General features: G+C 38.4%; 1 protein-coding gene across 3 annotated transcripts in view; it reads left to right on the forward strand.

The window, feature by feature from the left end:
- The first annotated feature begins 4406 nt into the window (after nucleotides 1-4406).
- copz2 (COPI coat complex subunit zeta 2) overlaps nucleotides 4407-23138 on the forward strand; it is a 19917-nt gene continuing 1185 nt past the window's right edge. Inside the window, exons 1-10 of one of the 3 annotated variants that reach the window (XM_018698454.2) lie at nucleotides 4407-4572; nucleotides 11200-11268; nucleotides 13129-13213; nucleotides 13920-14011; nucleotides 14928-14983; nucleotides 17787-17864; nucleotides 18127-18178; nucleotides 18442-18540; nucleotides 19079-19117; nucleotides 23070-23138. The exon at nucleotides 23070-23138 is cut by the window's right edge and continues 1185 nt beyond it. In XM_018698454.2, coding sequence (XP_018553970.1) covers nucleotides 4555-4572; nucleotides 11200-11268; nucleotides 13129-13213; nucleotides 13920-14011; nucleotides 14928-14983; nucleotides 17787-17864; nucleotides 18127-18178; nucleotides 18442-18531 — 540 coding nt within the window. In that variant the 5' untranslated portion in view covers nucleotides 4407-4554 and the 3' untranslated portion in view covers nucleotides 18532-18540; nucleotides 19079-19117; nucleotides 23070-23138. Of the gene's footprint in view, nucleotides 4573-11199; nucleotides 11269-13128; nucleotides 13214-13919; nucleotides 14012-14927; nucleotides 14984-17786; nucleotides 17865-18126; nucleotides 18179-18441; nucleotides 18541-19078; nucleotides 19118-21441; nucleotides 21475-23069 lie in introns of all 3 variants that reach the window. The other 2 variants (XM_018698453.2, XM_018698456.2) reach the window with 2 other exon arrangements.

The raw sequence follows: 23138 nt of genomic DNA on the forward strand, positions 1-23138 counted from the left end.
TAATATTACACATTGTTTAATTTCCTTTTCTGTGACATTATCCATCTTAAGTTTGTTTAGATAACTTGTTTTCATTTCTTGTCTGACATAAGAAAACTAAAGGTTATTTTTTATAAAACAGAGTGGCGCTAACAACATAAATGAGCTGTTTCCTTCTTTTATTTACAGGGGTATTCCACTGATTTTACTCATAAAGTTAAGTTGACTAGTCCTTGGGGAGAACATGATTGGTAAAAACTGTTGTATGATGTCTGTGCAGCCCCTTGACTAGTGCTAAAAAATAACCCCTGGTGATGTTATCAGTGTCATCTTATACCGAGCTATAGGCTTCATGTTTGTTTAACAGAAAGCTTTTGTTACAAAACTGGGGAATAAAGTTTGAAAAACCTTGGTGGTGGTCAGGCAGTATGGAATTAACAAAAGCTTCTGTCAAGTTGCATTATGGCAAATTGTTGGCTGTTTTTACAGCTTTACCTATAGTGCAGCAGTTACTAAATGTTATGATGTCTTGGCTGCTTCCAATGGCCACCCCTGGCTAAAGTCTGGTCCATGCCAAACAAAGAAAAAAAGAAGATATGAGTGTGCAGAACTGCTTATCAAGAATAGGATCAAGGATGGGAAATACTGTACAGTCCAGTTTACGTGTCTCATGCATGTGCAGTCAGTGCCCATATTTTTCTGTGTGTACCCAACAACAACTGCTGTCATGGACTGCTTTCTGCTGTCCATGACAAAATATGGAGTAGTTTCTGGGGTTAGGACAGACCACAGAGAAAACAAAATTACATTTTGTCATCTACCCAAGTCTGTATGGGTCTGCACAAACTCTGTGTGGACATCCACCTGATATCTGATCTCATGCTGCGCACACACAATGCAATTAGTTTTCCATAAAACTTAAAATAGTCACTGTGTCTGTGTATTCACCTGGCATTCCTCCCTGTCATCATTAAAACTGATCCACCCACAAAGCTGCCAAGAATATCCATCCTGAATTGCCTAAGTAATTTTACCCAAACGATAGCACCCCTAATGTCAGTTACCAAATAGATTCTATTATCGATGACAGCTTCACAATAATAGCCACCCAGTGTTTTGACTATGGAATGCTTTTAATGAAGGAGCAGCAATAGGAAGTTGCTAAAATTAGTAGTTAACACTCCAGAAGTAACAGATCCACTAGAACAGTGACTACTGTAAACAGTTAGACCCTTAGTAAACAAGAGGGACAGGACTATTTACTACAGACCAGATTTTTTTTCCTATATGTCCGTATGAATACGTTTTAAAGATTAGGTAGATACTTATTATATTAATCTGCACAGGAAAATTCAAAGACCTAACAATACTTTAACTGAACGGCATGTTTGCATTTGCATTTGCATAGGGATTTATTAACTGTGCACAGGATTTCACTCACTACCAAAAACACAGTACAGCTCTAAAAAAAACACAATTTAACTTAAATGTATGTGTACAACCGCATTGTCTCAAAGCATGCTGGGAAGGTCTGCCCACCTTCTCCCTAACATGCTACAATAACACTGTAGATGGCCACAAGATAGAAATGCCCATCTGTTTGCAACATAGGACTTTGAGTTCACTAACCACTTGTTTAATTTACTACATATTATTGAAAAGTGATCACCATCTGCTCTCTGTTCCCAGCTGTCGTCCCACCAAGGAGGAGAGCAGAGAACAGTTTTAATCTGTAAAATATCTGTTGATTAATAGTTAAGGTAAAAACATTAATTCACAAAATTAAAGTTTTGTTCATTCATTTCAGATTATTCAGTCATTTTAACATAATTGTATTATATTTAAATATTGCTTAAATGTAATTTTACAGTTAATATGATTAAATAAACTTTTTTCTTTCTTTTTTTTGATACTGTTTTTTAGGGTTTACTATATTTTTTTCTCTTCTCAAATGATGGAAAATATCATCTCAAATGATGAAAAAAACATCACCACTTGTAAAAATACAGATATTTTGCTGTTGATATCATTTACAGTTGTGCAGCTGTGTGTGTTTTCTTATGATTGGCATGTAAATTAACATCTGTTTTCACATGGTTTTATCAAATATGATTTGTAATTTGTCAAAACAGAAAGAACCTGTAAAACACATTGCAGTTAAAAAAAGGTTTAAAATCTGTTTGACAATGAAAACACTTTGGTAAAGATTGTAGTGTGGTTTAATACAGGACTGCACTTATAAAGTGCTTTTCTAGTGACATTAACCATTCAAAGCACTTTACACTGCAGGCTACATTCACCCATTCACACACACATTCATACAGCACATGTTCTGTCTGTATCTATAGAGCTATATGCACATACACACACACATTCACACACCAATGATACATTAGGGGCATATTTGGGGCTCAGTATCTTGTTCAAGGATACTTTGGCATGTGGACTGGAACCACTGACACCACTGACCTTCTGATTAGTGAGTGACCAGGTTCGCTGTAATTTCAAAACCATAATGTGCTTTCACATATATATCAGCAGACAATGGCCTGCAGTTCGGTCTGACTCGTATCAGTTTTCAGCAGTAGATGAGAACAGTGGTCTATTGGACCATGCTGCATTCAGAATTTTTTTTGTTGGCAACATTATGAGTAAACTCTAGAGCCATGTGTGTGAACATCACAGGATATCAGGAATATCAGAAATACTCAAAGTAGTCCATGGTCACGGTCACCGAGATCATATTTGTTCCCTATTGTGGTGTTTGACATGAACATTCACTGAAGCTCCTGACCTGTGTCTGCATGATTTTAGGCATTGCACTGCTGCCACATGTCAGGCTAATTTGGGTTATTGTAGATGTACAGGTGTAAAGTGCTCTGTGAGTATAGTTTTCTTTGGATCAGTCTGTAAGTGTGATCCTAGAATCTGTTAGATGGAAGTAAGAAAAGGAACCAAGGAGACAAACTCCAAAGAGCAGAGAGTTGGGTACAAGCTACTAAAGTACTAGAAGCTGCTAAAAAATAAAATGATGATAACAGTAAATAAATAAAATGGCACTGTGCTGTGTGAGGTTGGAAACATCTGGATGAGAGCTTGGATTCCAGGTAGTCTGGCTTACAGCTGAGCTCCAGGTGGAGAAGGAGAAAAATAATGTTCTGCACAAAAGAACTGAAGGTCGGGCAGGACGCGTTTGACACTGAGCTCCAGATGGAGAAGGTGAAAAACGAGGCGCTCCAAGAAGAACTGGAGAAAAGTTTCATAACAAGAGGTCAGCAAAAGGTATAAAGTTGATGTCCTCACAGCCAGGCAGCAGGCTGACAGCCTTCACAGTGAGCTTGAGAGTCAAATCAAGTCTCATAAACACCCAGTGTCAGAAAGACGCTGCCGAGAAAGAACAGATTTTGTGGAAGGAGCTGGAAGCTCAGCTCAATGACCAGCTCTCACACAACCTTGAGCGAGAGAGGAGAAGCAGAAGCGCGAGCAGAAAAAGGAGGATGAACCTGCAGATAAGGGCAAGAAACACCCAGCAGGAGGAGTCCCTCTGTGATGCTCTCCCTGATCCCAACCTGAGGAGAACCTGATCATGTCATGGCCTGAGGAGACCAGAGGTGGAAGAAGTCAGCGGTGCCTGCATCCACCAGCAGCACCTGAGCTGACTCTCCCTCCCTCATCCACTGTGAGGAAAGGGACCTTTTTCAAAGCAGACAAAAATTCCAGCTGGCTGAGGCAGATGGCCGCCCACCATGAGATCTGAGGTTCTGCTCAAGGTTTCTTCCTTCCAAGGGAGATTTTCCTTGCTGCTGTCACCCAGCGCTTGCTCATGGGGGAACTGTAGGGTCACCTGAATACAAGATCTATTCATATCATGTCAGGCAAACATCAGGGGTGAGTGGAGGAATTTAAAATGTCAGAAAAACTAGTCTATTTGTTATACTGAGCAAAAAAGTCACAGCTCAGATTAAAATAAATACTTTGAACATTAGAGGATCTTTGTTGTCATGGTTGCAAAAATGACCATTCAATTAAGGTTGTGGAATGTTCATTGATAAAATAAACAGTGTTGATTAGCCTTCACATTGGAAATGAACCGTGGTCTCCTGTGTGAAACGTGTCAGCCCATTTCCACCCCAACCTGAGGCAGACTTTGTTGCTCTACCACTTCACCTAACTTCCTTCTTTGCTCCTGTCACAATTACCAGGGCAGCTAGAAGTTGCAACAATAGTCAAAAATAAAAACTACAGTGTCGTTTTTTGCTCTCTTTATGGGACTTGTTGAACACATGGAAAATGCAGAATACCACAGCTTTATCATTTGACATCATCAACACTAGGCATATACTGACTTTTATTGTGAAAGGCCAAAGAGCTCGAGGAGGACTGTCGGGAGCGCGCTCGGCTGTAGGCTCAGTCCTGTGGTTCTATCCGGTTGGCTGCTGTGGGAACGGGAGCGCGGCTCCGTCAGAAAAAAAAAAAAAAAAAGAAAAAAGAAAAAAAAAGAAAACGAAGCAGTGATCTCGATGTGACAGCTCAGAGCTGTCCACGTCAACACACCGAGCGAGCACGGCGGCAGCGATGGACTCCACGTCTCTGGTGAGCTTCTAACCGTTTGATCGAGCTCGGGAAGCGACACCTTTGGTTTGTGGGTGGAGGGGTGTTATGTCGGCAGTTAATGTAGTATTTGTTACTGTTTTTTTATAAGCGTGCGGGACATTTGTTGCATTATGGCAGTTTCGGTGGTGGGCAATACCGGAGAGGAGGAAGGGAGGGAGGGGGAGGGAGGGGGGCTTGGCTGCAGATTGTTCATAAATCAGAAACAGGTTTTATTTATCCTTTAGCGCTTTAATGTGACTGTGATCCTGACCGTGGCCGTCATATTATTTGACTGGACGCCCAGGTCTGATCTGATCAGTGTTACACATGCAGCAGCAGTTGCGTTTAAATGCCACACTTTTTTTCATTGCTGTGAGTGTAAAGATAGTACAGACTGTCTTTGCTGGTTATAGTGCGACAACTTATTAGGGTGTTAAGTTAACTCCATTACAATAGACTGGTTGAGCCACAGCTGTTATCCACTTATGCACACACAGTCAGTTAGTGCAGAGCTCAACAGGACAGTACATAAGCCAAAGCTTCAGTTCTGCAGGGATCACTTGTAGAAAGAGAAGAGACACAATCCTGTCTCTGTCACACATTAAGAGAAGGAGTGTGGGGGTGAGTGATGTAGTTAAAGCAGGTCTGGGTGTTTAAATGTCTGCTTGTGTTGAGCATATGTGCACAGATCGGTTGACGTGTAGAGCAGAGTACGTGCCACGTCCACCGTTCTCTCTCTCTCTCTCTCTCTCTCTCTCTCTCTCTCTTTCTCTTTCTTTCTCTCTCTCTCTCTTCATTTATTTGCCTTGCGCACCATTTATTCAGGCCTATCTTTCACTCCCTTATTCTCTATGTCTGACTGCTCAAATGTATGTATCTCATTCTTTCTTTGTCACAGTTCCTCAGTGCTGGAAAGTAACTGGAAAATACATTTACTCAAATATGTAAAACTTAAAGTTTTTGAGGTACTTTACCTGAAGATGAAAATGTTTTTTGGTGCTACCTTTATCCAACTACATCTCAGTAGGAAACACTGTACTTTTTACTTAAAACTTTTAGTGGTGGGGGAAGTATTCAGATCCTTAAGTTCTCACTTACATGTAATTTCTGCATTAAAAAGCACAGAGGTAGCCTATTATCAGCTAAATGAAAATGGTAGGTAAAAATTGAGTAGTCAATATTGATTCATTAACATAAGAAACATTGAGAGCTGGTTGAGGTGGAGCTAATTTAAACTCATTTATTTTCTGTTGTAAGATTACTCTGTTAACATTGCATCTTATATGTCATTTGTGACTATAGTTGTAAAATAAATGTGGCTGAGTAAAATGTACAGTATTTACCTCTGAAATGTGGTAGAGTGGAAGTATAAAATAGCATTGAATATAGTGGTCAAGTACGGGTACTTGATAAAGTTAGCTCCGCCCCAACCAACTATAACATTAAAATGCCGTTGTTAATGTTAATGCATGGATAGAATATATAATAATATAACACTCAGGAGCCTAAAGGAGCCAGTTGATGTTGAGTAGTTTTACTTTTGATAAATAAATTACATTGTGCTCCTAACACACTGGGCAGCACAGCGATGCAGTGGTTAGCACTGTCGCCTCACAGCAAGAGGGTTCCAGGTTGGAACATTGCATGCAGGTTTGGTTAATTGGTGACTCTAAATTGCGATAGGTGTGAATGTGAGTGTGAATGGTTAGTTGTCTTTTTATGTATATATGTGTTAGACTTCTGATAGACTTGCTATCTATCCTGCCTTTCACCCAGTGCCACCCCAACCCCAACCCTCAAAGAATAACTTGTATAGATGATGGATGGTTGGATCCTAATACATCTGTATTTTTAACAACTGAAGTATAATTTTGAGTGCGTAAGTTTCCTTTTAATCGATTGTTGTAATTGCTACATTAGTAAATAATCTCATTAGTTAAACCTTTGCTTTTTCATTAACATCTTTACAGGTTTTTTTTTTTTTTGTATATTCCATGTATCTCCTCAGATTCTTTCTCTCTTTTCTCTCTCCTTGTCCCACTTCACTAATCCCAGCTCTCTCATCCCCTCTCTCTGCCTGCCTCTGTCTTTGTCCTCTCTCCCTTTCTCATCCTCAACTTCTCTCCCTTTCTGTGTATCTGTGTCTCTCTCTGCAGGCATTGAAGCAGAATGGGAAATAATCAGTGAAAGCATTTGGTCATTTTGTGTTTTCACACAATTCTGTGGTTTAGGTGCAGGTGTTCAGATGTCTTACTGTAAACCACAGTGTAAAACCACTGCACTACAAGTAAAATGCCTGGTTCTCCAAGAATTTAGTGAAGCACTCATATTAAGTTGGGGCACTCACAAGAAACAAGAACAAGAACAGTGGAAAAATTTAAAGCAGTAGATTCTGCCATATCCCAGAGTCTTAACGTGTATTTCGATACACTCTGGCTTATACATTACCCATAATGCGACTCAACTTTTGTTAGGTAGTACCAGTCTGGTAATAGCCATGTCCTTAAAGTCCTAAAAAAAAAAAACCTTTCTTCTAGAGCATCACATATATACATGTCTCAAAATGATGGCAATAAACAACAGATGTTCGATTGTAAAGACAGTTGTCTACAGCAATTATCATACTCAGATAGACAGACAATAAAGTCAAGACAACTACAGTGTTTCGCTAAGGACATAGTATACATGTGAAAGAAACGTTAAAGGGAAACAATTCCAAAAATTCTCCAAATATGAAAACTCATGTTAATATTAGCTCCAGGATGCCAGTGATGGCCTTAGTTTCTCCATCATGTACTAACCTGATCTTTATTGACTTTTGATATTTTTTCAGGTGAGAATATAACATTTGATTTTGAATATGTGGTAATGTCTGTTTGGAAATATGCTCCAGAGTTTCCAAAGATGTGAGGAACCGACCTGCTGTGAGGCAGCAGCAGCTATGTATCCAACTCTTGCAATGACTGTCTACTACACTTATGGTCGATTCATTTTTTTTTCCCAAAAAAAGTTTGTGTAGTAGAGCCCAGCTGAGCTGCATATGTCAGCAAGAATGTGGTGTTCCAAATAGTTCTCCCGTCTTCAAGATATACTGTGACAAAATAATTTTTACTCAAAGATGTACTTGTCATGTATTCTGTTCATTTTCATTTATATACACTGATTTTTATTGAAATGTGGTGATATATTTACCCCAAAGTCTACCAAGGCAGTGCTTTTGTTTAACTGTCCAATTAACCATGTGTTATGTATTGACTGTCAGACAAACTGGCAGCAACAATATTTAGAGACAAAATTATATTTGAGATTGCTAACAAATTTCAAAATGCTACAGAGAGCCAGTGGTAAATTACAAAAGGGCTCTTTGAGACAAGACTTGATGACATGTCCCCATGATGACAGTGCATATCAACCAGCCAGTCTCAGTGAGCTGATTAGATTACCAGCCCATGTCACCTGTCTTCACATCTCTGAAAACGTTGAAGCAAATTTCCAAATAAACATCATTTGGATGAACTGGCAACATATTTGAAATCTAAATTACTGCTCTTTTAAAAAACTTAATAAAGGGTCAGGTTAGGTTAGGAACATGACTGATGGGCAAGCCAAAGTATCTGCAACATTGTGGCTTGTACATATTGAACACCATCGCTCCCCTTTGAGTTGTTTTTGTAATTGTAGCATCTCTGGAATTGTAGCACCTGGCTCTTAATGTGCTTCCTGTCTTATTGTGCTTTGTCCTGCAGTGTTGGGTACATAAAACATGACTTGCAGTTGGTTGGTGGCAATCAATACCCAAAACAGCTTTCCCACAGGTCTTTGAAATCCTTGAAAGTGAACTGTGAATTTGAGAGAGACAAAAATCAAGCCTGAAAGACACAATATCTGTATCAGAACAGACAACTGAGAAGTTAACATTAGCCTCTCTTTAGTTTTCAGTGTTGCTTCTGTAAGCCCTCTGTAAAGCCTGCTTGTTTTCATTTTTTAAATTCTTCTTTGTTTTGTAACAGTAATTAACCTGGTTCCATGTCTCGAACTATCTGTGCTTGGTTCTTGAATTTGAGGGAATTGTGCCATGTAAAGTCCTCGCAGAGTCCTTGAATTTGATGTTGAGGAAGGTGCGGGAACCCTGCCATTTAGCTTATCTTAGCAGAAAGACTGGAAACAAGAAGAAGCAGTTACCCTGGCTCTGTCCCCAAGGTTACAACATTTACCTACCAGTGCCTTTAAAGCTCACTAATTAGTGCATCTCCCAAAATGTTGTGTAAATCCTTTGGTTGTGTTCCTTGTTGCATCCAAACATGCCAAATATAGATGTTCATTTGTTTTGAAGAGATCAGAAAGCTTGCTAATTGTGGAAACCAAGAGTTTTCTCTAGTATATACATAGGCTTTTTAAAATACAACTGTAGCAAAACATGATGGAAGCAAAAAATGTTAGTCTGAAAGACTTTTTTTGCATCGTGTAATATGGTTTAAGGAGGTTGCTGTTAGAGAAACAAACCTTAAACAACTCACAGTCCCAGTCAGTCCTGAATTATAGGATCTGCTAAATGCCTAGAATGTGCTGTTTGTATGTCATGTCCATAATGTGGTAAAAATTAAAAAGTAAATGAAAATAGCACTTCAATTGCCAAATCCAAATTGCAATAGGCTGCAGTTCTTTATGATATATATATATATATATTTTTTTTTATCATAGAGGAATAGGAGAACAATCTCCAGATATCTAATTAGTCAACTGACATTTTGTTAGGTGTCATGTTGACCCAGAATGACTTAGAGAGAGTCAAAGCCTGTTCCTTTTACATTTACATTTGACATTTACCTGAGACTGAGGTGGTAGATCTATATTGACTAAAAGGTTAATATTGAGAGCTGATTAATGTGAATCAGTTCTTTGTATGAAGACATCTTATTGAATTGTTTGACATGTCTAATATACTGTAACTTTTGTCAGCTGGGATTGGTTCCTAACTGACTAACTGCCAGGTGTACTGCAACGTAGCCGATTGAACCAACTTACAAAACTAGTGTGCTGATCTATAAACTATTTTGAGTGAAGAATAAAATATCTGATGGGAGACTTGATTGAATTCTTGTTTAATAATATAAAATGCTACAGTAGAAAAGTTGTAGGAAAGTGTAAATAGGAACCCATCTTTCAGCAAACAAATAATTAGTGCACATTCAGTGTTTCTAACCACAATGCATTGTGTGCATCCCTGAGGCCTGACAAACTTGTATTGTACGTCTTTCCTTATCAAACTTTTTCAAAGCCAATTTTCTGAATATTTTTAGTTCATCATCCATGTTTGCTATCATACAGTCCTCTTCTCCACTGCTTTTGTTCGTGTGTTGCCACTATCAACCGTGGATTGACAGAAAAGCCTGAAACTGGAGAAGAAATGTGTAACGCACTGATGTGTGATTCAGTAACTTCAGTAACTAGTTTAAAACAAGACGACAAAATAATTTCAATAAAGGGTTAATTTAGTAGCTTTTCTTGTGATTTTAGTTATATCACATGTGCTTTATTAGCAGATACAGTTTTCCCAGTTTTCATGGAACTGTAGAAAAATTCAAATTAGGATGTTATTTTTAGTTATTATGTAGAACTGTATTAAGTAAGGTGCAGCCAAATCTAGGTCTGCCTAACACTATGCATAGCTAGCCTACCAGCAGTTTATAATACATGACAGGTTTGGCAAAAGAAAAACGTGTATGAGTGAGTCGACAATAATCAGTTCTCAGGATGAATTTAATGATGTTGTTGATCCCTGACTCTTCCTTTCAGTTTGTCTAACTTGACTTTGGTTTATGATCAAATACCTGCAAAACGAACATTAGCATTTTGCACTACTACGGCTGTATACCTTTAGTCTTGTTTAAATTGTGTGTTCCCATTATTAGGAAAAAAGTATTCACTGATTTTTACATTATCTTTTAGTGATCAAAAAAGAATCATTTTGAAAAGAGAAAACTACAACTTTGTTTTTACCACAATCTAGTCCTGGATAATGGCAGAAAAATGAAGAGAGTCAGTCTGTAGACAAGTGGTTATGTTCACTGTGAATAAAAATCACAAAATAATTATTCCTGTATCACAACAAATTATTTTATATTTAAACACAGTTCTGAAATACATCATCCTTTCAAGTTCAGTCAATATAACTGATTATACCATGGCAATGCGAGCTGGGAATATTGGACAGTGGATGTTGTAAGTTCCTGGTCTAAGTTCTGTGATACACTCTGACTGTGAATTTATGCTAGTCAGTGCATAACAGAACTTTGTCCCGGGTCTGAAAAGTCTTCGCAAGGACGGACAGATGGAAATAAACCTGAACAAGAAACCAGAAGTAAAGCATGTCAATATGGAAGAAACTGTGAATACAGCCAAGTGTCAAATGTCAAACTGGTTGGACTGGGGAGACTGTGTGTAATGTGTAGCCCAGAGTGAATACAAAGCAGGGTGTTTCTGGAAAATCAGGGTTTATATGAAAAATAAAGTTTGATAGAACACAATGGTGAGGTGTGCGAGGAATGACTTTGGTGTTAGATGTCGCCCTGAGGTAGCTCAGCAAAGCTGAAATTTTTAAAATGTTCTTTTTCTTTATTGTTGCAGGAACCTTCCCTCTACACAGTGAAAGCTGTTTTCATTCTTGACAATGATGGCAACAGACTTCTGTCAAAGGTAAGGTTAAAGGTTAATGTGATCTTACATGCTTTTAGCCCATTAACGGAAATTCCCTAAATCTTATACCATGACCACTGGTTCTAGATTCTAATTGGTTGGAAGGGGTGGATTAACTTTTAGTAATCAGACACTGGACACCTCTGACATACACTCCTGATCAAGATTTTAAGACCAGTTGAAAAATTGCAAGAATTCACATTTTGCACTGTTGGATCTTAAGAAGGTTCTAAGTAGTGCTTCAAAATGCAAAAAGAAGAAATGGGAGTGAGACAAAAAAAAATGTTTGAGTAAGCAATTTATTGCAAACAACCATTAAACTGAAATAGGCTGTTCATCAGCCCATTTCTTCTTTTTGCATAAAGCACTACTTAGAACCTTCTTAAGATCCAACAATGAAAAATGTGAATTCTTGCAATTTTTCAACTGGTCTTAAAATTTTGATCAGGAGTGTATGTGTTTCATTGCCATTGCAAATGTGTCAGTATTAACAAAGTTTGTAGAATGATTACATATGGTATTTTGTATTCCACGAGGCAAACCACCCTCCACTTTGCCATGGGACATATAATGTCTTGAAGTTTCATTTCATTGTCAAAGTTAATTTGTACTTACTTGTAACTTGTTTGAGTTACATAATATCTCAAATAAAGCAATATGTGGATTCCTTCGTCATACTTTACAGCTTTTCCCCTACAAGGATTTCAAATAGTAAAACCCTGGTGAACAAGGAACATAAAACAAAACAGCAAGCCATAGGTAACTTAATATGAGTTTCCTGTAACTGCTTCACAATAAAAGTTAATCGACAACTGAATTCTTTTAATATGCAGCCGCAGTAGGAAATGTTGAGTTAGTATTAGCAGCAATCTAAAAGAGTCCTCCACCACTTTAGGACTGGACTCTTATACCATTGCTAGGCTCATGGATGAAAGTATCAAAATCAGTGCAGCAGAACCAGAGTTGTTGTCTTTTTTTATTCCATGCTTTCTTCATGCACCTACACTGCCCACAGTGTATCACGAGCAGAGACTGTTCTGTTTGAGATTTGGGTGTCAGCTCATTTATTCTGGAGCCTTTTTACCATCCAGTGGAGTTTAGAAGCAGTCTGCAGAGGTCTGGTCTGATCTTCCTTTTCTCTAACTCCATACCCCCATTTTTTTTCCATTCTTAAACTTGCCTTAACTGACACAAACTCAGGTGACATCACATGAGGCAGTTTATCAGACTGTACACAGCTCCCTCTGTAGACACAAAAATCTTTATTCAACTTATATATGGTAGTACCCCCGAACACCTGGAAACAAACTTTGATGTGTAAAATCAGTGGAGTTCTCCTTTAACACAGCTCTGATATGGCTGTAGGAGAGTCAACATTAAACATCCCTCCATGGCCATGAGCCAATCCCAGCTGACATTGGACAAGAGGTGGGGTACACCCCTGGACATGTTGCTAGTCTATCACAGGGCTGACAGATAGACAAACAACTGTTCACACTCGCATTCACACCTACCCCTGCCACCCCAAACAGTAAACAGTGAGGCTTATATCAATGGGATCAAATTACAAACAGTAATGCTGGACTGCATGCTGCATCATTTCCTGTGAATCCCTCATATATGTGAAGCAATTAGAATGTAGTGTGGGAATGGCAGACTCTGAAACTAACAATAAAATCTACCATATACAGCAGAGAGGTAATTACAGAATGTATTGAATAGCTAGAGCTATTGCTCCTCTTACAGTGCCATCTGTTCTTACATGTTTAATAGGAATGGCCCCATAGGGAATGAAACCAGTGAAAGGAGCAGTGATAGTGCCAAAGTTAATTCACTGTTTTATATCTGTTTCTGTTTCAGTACTATGACCCTGAGCTTTACCCCTCCATGAAGGAGCAGAAGAACTTTGAGAGGAATGTTTTCAACAAGACACACAAAGCAGACAGTAAGCTCCACTCTATGTGGACCGCCGTGTACTGTACTTAACATTGTGCTCACACACATCTCTAATGTCCTCTGTTACCCATTCAACTATCTAGTATCCCAACACTGTGATACTAGCCTAAAGCAGTTTTCACATAAGCCTGTCTTTCACTTAAGACTCAAAGTAGCTCATAGTTGGTCATGTCGTATTCTTGATGGGAGTGCTGCTGTGACCCTTGAAAATCTGTAGACATAGTGACTTTTGGGTTTAATTTACTTTAACTTTCTAACTTTTCTTTGTATAAACTTAAGATACTAAAAGTACATTCATTTGGATATTCAGAGAAACAAGGGAGTGTAAGTTTCACACAGCTGATACCTGAGTCCCTACCCCGGCCTCTTTATCACCCACCCAATATATTCCTCCTTTTGTTCAAAACTCCTCCTTCATTCCTCCCTTTCTTCTCTTCCTTCCTTCTCTTTCTCTACAACTGTCATGCTATATCCCTTCTCCTTCCCTCCCACTTCATCATCCCTTTGTCCTGCTCTTCTGTTTCTTCATGCATTTCTGCTGTGTGTTTCTGTCACCCTTCCCTGTCTCCCTCCATCTAGCCTTCATCTTTCTAAAACTTCTTTTCTTTCCTACTCACTTTCCATCCTCGCTAAAAGAGAGATTTATCTGTCTTACCTTTCATCCCAAACCCATCCCTCTCTCCTTCTCTCTTTAGATGAGATAGCTTTCCTGGAGGGGATGACCATTGTCTATAAGGGCAATATAGATCTCTTCTTCTATGTGGTGGGAAGTGCTCAGGAGAATGAGGTAGGGTGAATTTAGCTCTCTGTGATGAAACAATGTAGCTTTTTTTTCTGTTTTCAGAAAATAATAAAATGATTGAAATGATTATAGACACTCTCACATCTTGCAGGGAGCTCATCTGTCTATAGAGGCCTAGAGAGATGGCAGATTTGATTAATAAACCTTTAGCAAGGTAGAGATGAGGATGAGACTGGTGTTATTTTATTTAGATATTTCTTATTTTTAACAAATTGCAAGATAAAAAACCAGCCACAGGAGCATGTTTGTTTCTGACTACCCTGTCTGTGGCTCTCAGCCCCATAGGTTCCAATTGAAAATGTAAATCCAACCAAATATGTACTTTGATGTTTTAAAAAGGGCACAGTAATTTCCCCAAACATGTGGGCACTCTAGTTTTTAGCAAATATTCCTCAAACAGGAGAAAAGTGCTTTTTTTTAGACAAATTTCAGTGGCAAATTAATACACATTTGGTATGTGGGAGTCAAAGTGAACTAATGTGTGTGTTCATCATAATGAAAGACCATGTAACTCAGTGCACCTGTGCCAGTAAATTTGGTACAGAGCATGTTAGCATGCTGACGTTAACATTTAGCTCAAAGCACTGCTGTGCCTAAGTGCAGCCTCACAGAGTTGCCAGCATAGCTCCTGACTCTTGGTCTCGTGACTACTTTTTGGCCAAGAAGAAAAAAAATTGATCATCACCAGCCTCATCCTTTCATTTCTAGAAACTGTCACTTTTTAAAAACTGTGTAATATATTTTGCCCTGTATAATATACTAAACTATTATACTTAACTGTTTTTATTTTTTTTTACTTTGTTTACTTTGTACTCAAATCTGATTAATACAGCTTGGAAATCTAATGTTTTTACCTTAAAATTGCCCTCTTGTTTCTTCCTCTTTATTTTTCTCTCTCTAGCTGATGCTGATGTCAGTACTGAACTGCCTATTTGACTCCCTCAGTCAGATCCTCAGGTACGTTCACCAAACCTTGAAAAAGATACATTAACTTACTTAAATGATGCAGTAATAGTATTTTGCATCTAAAAATAGGACAGCCCCAACACATAAATTCACAATGCTGTTTTCCAGAATCAGAAACATACATGAAACAGTGCCTCTCCATGCACATGTCGTTGTAATATAGAGCTTTTGTCATGTGTGGAGCCTCAGCACCATCAGTGCTAATGGTAATCCACACACTCCTCCACACTAGCACTCGTCTACCAGAGCCTCTCAGAGAGAGAGATAATGAGTCTCCATGTTGAAACTGATGTAAAATTCAACACCAGGATCCCTCACTGTTGACTGCAACATTAACAGCCAAACAGCGGCGGATGTGGTTGCTATGGGAACCGATGCAGTAGTAATGCAGGGTGTGAGTGATAGAGACATTGAGAGATTATATTGTTGTATGGTAGATTACATTCTAAGTTGCAGTATGTAAATGTCCAGATGTTAGTGTTGCAGTATAAAATCAGTGAAAGTACTGAATTGTCCCCTGATTTTATTGAAACTGTAAATGTTCTCTGTAGGCTTGTTAATTAATGTTTGACCATGGGTTACCACATAATGTATTCTTTACAAATTCCTAGGAAACACATCAAATTGTGTCCTGCAAATTACAAATCCAAATTTTTATTTGAAAATACTCTATTTGTTGGAACAGTACTAGGCAATAAAGCATCACTTACTAATGCACTGAATTAATGTGTTTACCTTTCTCTGTAACAAGTAGTGTAAGTGAATGCAATTTGAAGCACAGTAATGACATTACAGTTACTAGAACCAGTAACACTCCGTAAGCTTGACATTTGGGGGTTGGCTTGTTTGCTGTCTTACTGGGAGTTTGATTGAAGATTGATATCACTTTGGTCTCTGTGTTCAGTGGGTTGATTGGTCAGGGATACTGTTGAGGTGAGAGATGGGCAGTAACCTCTTACTTACGTCTTTAAAGTTAAGTGTGAGTTTGTATTATTCAAAATTTTGACGCCAATATTTTCACTTTTACTGCAAATTAATATCCAAATATCAGTTATCGGCTTCCTTGACTACCAATAATCGGTATCGGTATCGGCCCTGAAAAAACCATCGATCTATCTCTAGTTGTGACTACGTTGCTTGTAATTAAAACTCAGTCTCTTTCACGTGAATGTGCTTTGGCTAGATCAGGAAATCCTGGGTTGACTCAGAGTTTGTTAACCAGCATCGTATGACTGCTTAGCAAGTCTGCAGTTGTTAGGTTTAATGAAGCCAGATAATGGAAAGATATCCTGGGTATGTTGAATTTGCTTTGTAGAAAAGGCCTCGGGTTACTCTGCTGTTCCCTTTTTAAACTTTTGTGTAATCATGGCAAATTTGCATACATTCAATCACAACTTTTTTAGAGTTGGAGGGTGTGTAATTATGCTTCTGAGGTCAGGATTTCTGGAACGCTGGGTGCAGCCACTGTGGCTAAGCTCACTGCACATAGTCCTTCAAATTGTACGGCTGCCTGCTTGTTAAACTGTTTTCTATTTCTACATGTATTGAATACCCACGAAGCTGTGTGGGTGTGGAGGATATGGAGCTGTTTAAAGGCACCTCTGATGGAGCTGAGAGCTGAGTAACAAAAGTAAAGTAACAAGCAACATTACTTTTGCTGCTGAGTAATTTCTTATTTTGTCCACATAATTCATATCAAAAAGGGTAGGCTAAACACCTCTGTATAATGCAATACAGCTCAACAACACCATAGACTACATTCTCCAAAATGATCTTTAAAGTCAAATCTCTAAATGACAAAAGCTGAATATTACAACTTATTGCAGGATTGTTGTGGGTTAAGCAGGTGTAGCCTACCTAATAATCTGCTCAACCACGTGTACTCATACCCTTTTTTCCAGAGATGAGAAAATCATAGAAACTGTATGGCACTCATGTTAAGTATGGTGCTGGAGCCAGCCACCTAGCTATTTGCCTATTTTAGCATAAAGACCAGAAGTAGAGGGAAACTGCTAGCCTGGCTTAGTCCAAAATTCAAAGATATGCCTTCTGACACCTGCAAAATTCACCAGTTAAAATGTTGTATCTCTTTTATTTAACCTGGATGTCAACAGAAATTTAAAAATGGGATGCACCTTATTTAACTTTTTCGCCCACGATTCCAATACCCAAACTCTGGCTATCAGCCGAGTGCTATGTGATAACTTTTTTCCCCAAGTGTAAACATCTTCAGCATCATCAACATATTACAACTGACATCTACCATCAGAAGTTAATCTTCAGTAAAGTTATCTTTGTGCATTTGAATTGAATGTGGATAGGTGACGTCTGGGAAATACCCAGTCTGCATAATAAGGACAGACTTTCTACAGTCATTGTCATTGTCATTGTGAGGTTGCCAGTCAGTTAGTGCAGACACTGCACAGAAGTGGTTGCATAACTTTTTGTCCTTCTAGATAATAGAATAGTTCAACTATGTATCCACAGACTCTACTCAAAACAAATGACGTTTAAGTTGTTAATTAATGATTCTTAGAGGTTTAGGCATATCTTTGAACTTTCAAATGAGCCAGGCTGGCCGTTTCCCCCTGTTTCTAGTCTTTATGCTAAGCTAGGCTAACCATCTCTTGTTTGCAGCTCTGTACTTACAACACAGATATGAGTTTGACATCGATCTTCTCATGTAATTTGCATTGAGTGAGGGAATAACCGCAATGCCCAAAATGTCAAAATGTTCCTTTAAGTAGATGTAAATAATTAACTGACCCTGAAAATACAATGGTATTTTCTGCAGGAAAAATGTGGAGCGGAGGTGTTTACTGGATAACATGGAAGGAGTGTTCCTTGTTGTGGACGAAATTATTGATGGAGGGTAAGAGAAAAATAATGTTAACAGCAGATTAGAGGTTTAGGTTCAGTATGCCTTTTTACATTTAAATATCAACTGTGACATGTACATTCTAGAAAAAAAATGTGACAATTTATTGTGTGTTGAAACTAACCAACATATAAACTAAGGCTGCAACTTGGCATTATTTTCAATATTTATCAATGTGTTGATCTTTTTTTTTTTGATTAATTGTTTAGTCTATAAAATGTCAGAAAATAACCCAAGTTGTGTTTACAATTGACAGGGTGATTCTAGAGAGTGACCCTCAGCAGGTCCTGCAGAAGGTCAGCTACAGGGTAAGACTGATCATTTATTCCCAACTACCAGTCATATCAGATTTATTTGAATCATTTCAAAATTAAATGAAACAAATAAAAAGTAATTGTTACATGCTAAAACATGGAGGCTGTTTGTAGCTGATTGGCCAGTTCAAAATGACTACATTAAGACTCCTATTGTAGCTTCCCACAGCTTTTCTCATTGGCTTATTGCCTCCTCTTACCTGCTTTACCTTTCTCTTTCTCCTTTTCCCTGTGTCTATTCTTCTGATTGGTGTCAGCTAATGACAGAGCCAGCCTATGGCTTTGTCCTGTTTGATTACATCACTGGTAACCTAGAGGGACGAACTGAAAAGGGCCAGCTGCTGTAGAGACAGTGGGTGAGAGAGAGAGTCAAAGAGAAAGTAGAAAGTAGAGCCAGAGAATGAATGAGACTGTGATAGAGACAGTGGAGGGACCAAGGAGGGATGGGTGAGACAGGTAAATGCATGGTGAGAGAGCATGATGACTAACAGAGGGGTATAAAAAATTGAGGCTGGCAACAGTATTCTATATTTGAAAACTTTAACCAGCTGGTGGAGCTGGAGGAAAAGTCAGGGGAACACCATAGTCATTAGGCTTTATCCTCTGGGGACCAAAATGAGGGAAAATTTAATGGAAATATATCATAGTTGTTGAGATATTTGAGTCTGTAGACTGACAGACACATGGCTGTTGCCAACACTAGAGCCAGCCACTGCCACGGTTTAAAATTCTAAAATGAGTTGTGATTGGCTGAGCTGTTAACCAACATGATTTTAATATGTAATGGTGTTTGCACTGCTCTGCTTGTGTATTGTGAGTGTGTGTGTACAAAGAATTTTGCATGACTTTTGCATTTTTCTCTTGTACACCCACTGATCTTACTGTGTTTTACAGGCGGATGAGAACCCATTATCTGAACAGAGCGTGGCCCAGGTAACACATATACACACACATGAATGACACTTAACGAGTTGCACAGACATGCATATACAGTGGCTTCAGAAAGTATTCAGAGCTATTCATTTTAAATGACCATCAGTCTGCACTAATAACCCATAATGAGAAAGTTTAATACAGTATTTTGTAAAAGCCCCTTCAGCAGCTTTGAGCCTTCTTGGGTAAGTCTGGTCTCTCTACAGATATCTGGGCTTTGGCTGTGTCACCTAAGAGCACAGTAAGAGACTTGGTCCAAAGCCACTCCAGTGTTGTATTGGCTGTATACTTGGGGTCATTGTTGATGAAAGGTGAACCGCCCCCCAGAAGCTCCACCATAGCATGATGCTGCCACCACCATGCTTCACTGTAGGGAGGGTATTAGCCAGATGATGAGCAGTGCCTCATGCTCTCTCAGTCCTGTAATGCTATTTGCCAAACTCCAAGCAGGCTGTCATGTGCTTTTTATATGTGTTAAGAGTGGCTTCCATCTCGTTGAGGCCTGATTGATGGAGTGCTGACAAGATGATCATCTTTGCTGGTCCTGGAGATTCTCCCATCTCTGCACAGAACTTCTGAAGTCTGACCATTAGGTTCTTGGTCACCTCCCTGATTTAGGCCCTTATTGCCAAGTTACAAAGTTTGGAACTCTGGGAAGAGTCCTTATGGTACCAAACTTCTTCTATTTCACATTTTCTCAATTATTGAGGCCATTGTCCTCCTGGGTACACTCAAAGCTTCTGAGATTGTGTCCTTGTCCTGATGTATTCCTCACCACTGTTTTATCACAGAGGTATACAGAGAGTTTGTTGGATCTCGTGGCTCGGTTTTTGAAGGACCGTGTACACTGCCTTTCTTAACAATGTCCATTCAATTCAGTTTGCCATTGATGGACTCAAGTTCTAGACACATCTCAAGGATAATTAAAGCAAACAGGATGCACCTGCCCACTATTTGGAGTGCCACAGTAAAGCCTCTGAATATTTTTGTAAATGAGTGATTACAGCCTCTGACTGTAATAGGTTTTCAGTAAATATAATAGAACATGTTTTCACATGACACATATTATTTGGTTTCTAGTTGAGTTTCACTATCACATTACACAGATAGATAGATGGATAGATGGACTATGTCCTGAGTATACATTCTACAATGGTGGTAATATACTACACTATAATAAACTGTACATGAGTGCAAGTCAGGGTGGAATATATATATATATATATATATATATATATATATAACCACAAAAACCTTGACAGATCAAATTAATCTGATATATAACACATGTGATACATAATGTAATACATAAAAAGCCCAGGTGAGCAGTCTGTCTCGTTTAAATAAAAACTACTATCAAAGGAGTGCCCTCTCCTGTCACAGAGGAGAATGATCGTATAGTGTAATAGCAGCTGGCAGGAATGTCTTCCTATAGCGTGCTAGGATTTAGGGTTTTAGGATCCAGGGTTTGTTTTCTTACCATCAATGTATGTATCAGGTTCAATAAATCAGATAAAAAACATCAGTTTCACATTACATTGCTTTCTGATATGCTAATAATTCCAAATTATATATTAGATGAATTAAATGTTATGTTAGGTAAACGGGTACATTAGTTCAGAGAATGGCAATATTTTCCAATGTGATTAGTAACTACTAGTGAGACTAGTAGACTTAGATCAGTAGGAATAATAACTGGACCTCTGAGAGTGCCATGACATTCAGATGAAACTGCCTATCTGGGCGGCTGTGGCTGTGGAGGTAGAGCAGTCGCCCACCAATCAGAAGGTCGGTGGTTTGATTCCCAGCTCCTCCAGTCCACATGCCAAATGGGTGGCTCACCTGAGGTCAAAAAACTTTACATGCAAACATCTACACATAAATCCTGCAGCAGATACACACATGCACTTACACATACATGTTGTATGGTTGCCTAGGCTGTGTGTCGTCACCTCATTTCTATACTGTTATTAACACTAAAATCTTACATCTACTTCCCTGTGAGGCTTGCTAACACATTAGTTCACTATGCATGTTCAGGTAGCAGTTAGCCTTGCTTCATTTCCAAAGCACAATTTTATTAATATTAGTATTGTTCTATCACCTAAATAGAAGTGTTCCTGTAGCTTCTTAATGCTGTCATTTCTTAAATCGAATGTTTTCCTGATATCCTTCCTTCTGTTTCAAGCTGCTGTGATGTCTTCCAGCTTGTGTGCAGGAATGAACATGTTCATGGACATGGCTGTGTGTGTGTGTGTGTGTGTGTGTGTGTGTGTATACTCATGCTCTAAGCTTCTCTTTATCTGCTGCTTTAACCCTCACAGCACATAACAGAGAAACTGGCCCTGACCTCTAACGTAAGTCTCTACTAACTTCTCAACAGCTCTACACTGTACTACAAAGCTTAGTCTACTGTAGCACTGCATAGAATTATATAGTAAATATTGGAGCACTACACACACACACACACACACACACACACACACACATACACACACACACACACACACACACACACACACAGACACAGTATTATTGGTAAAAATGGAATTAAAGTATGAAAAGTAAAAGTACCCATAGCAGTAGTAGAGATCTGTATGGGCCTGACATGATTGCGTGTCCAGCCTGCAGTGAATTTTACCTGAGCTCCAAGCGCCCCCTGCAGTCAGAATGAGGAAGTTAAAGCAGAAGGACTGGGGGCTATATTAACAGTGGAAATAAACTTTTCTTCATGCAAAAACTGACAGTAAGAGAGAGATGATCATTTATTCTTCACTGTTACAGTACCCCACCCAAAAATTAAACTTTATTGAAACCTGTGGAAAATTTAAGACATTCAGATGAAACAATTTGGCTAAAACAAGTTTAAAATACTTCTTACAAACAGAGAAAACATCTGTCTCCCTACAGTTGTGCATCAGATATAATTAATTAATTTGGTTTGTGGGATGACATAAACTGAGGATGACAACAAAAACAGTATGCCCAGTATGTCTGCATTTAGTGTAATTGCTGTCAGTTCTTCAGCATTTCACACAGATAGTACTGTATATTCTGCTGACAGTAAATTCACCCTTAAGACACTTTCCACTTGCATACAGTCAATTGATTCAAGTATTGCTGTAATAATAAAAAACACTGTTGTATATATATATATATATATATATATATATATATAATTTTATTTGTTTTGTAATGAAATTGAAACATTGTCTTGGTTTATAATGGAACAACAGTTGGTAAATGTTACAGTATATATTGATGATGTGCTCCTCCAGCATGGTGGCATTAAAATCTTGCCCTCTAGTGGTTGAACAATGGTACGGCAATAGGATACAAACCTGACCTTCTTGACCAGGTTTACCGCACAGAAAGTACTGCAGTAACTCCAAACATCTCCAGTATAAATATTGTAGAAAAAACTACCACAAGTAAACAATATCAGTTTTATCAGTTTATATCAGTTTTTCTATAACTTGAGCTGTGCATGAAGTTGATTGAAACCACAAATTAGGTTTTTATTAGTTAACTGTACACAAGTTCATTATAAGAACAAGTACATTTAATGAGTTACTTTAAATTCCATAGTAAAGCCTGCAGTACGTTATTATTATACAGCACCTGTATACAGTACAAACGAACTATTCAAATTTCAACAATACTCAACAATGGTCACCTGTGAATACGCTGATAATGATGACATTTACATGTAGTTTATGTGTTGTGTTCTGTAATGTGTTAAAGCCACATGCTGAGCTTACAGCTTTTAAAGCTCCACTCACCCCATAACTTAACTAAAAACATTATGACATTTTCTTCACTAATTTATATGTTATTGTGTTTTCTTCATTTTTTTATTTGGGTCTGTGTATTCTTAATGTTTTGTATTTTATCATCATGCTACATTATGTTACATACATGATGTTTGTTTGTTGTGTCTTTCTGTTTCCAGGTTCTGCAGTCAGCCAAGGAGCAGATCAAATGGTCCATACTGAAATGACGAGGACCAGACACATTTAGG

This window comes from Lates calcarifer, linkage group LG11 (assembly GCF_001640805.2).
Source record: "Lates calcarifer isolate ASB-BC8 linkage group LG11, TLL_Latcal_v3, whole genome shotgun sequence".
NCBI lineage: Eukaryota > Metazoa > Chordata > Actinopteri > Centropomidae > Lates > Lates calcarifer.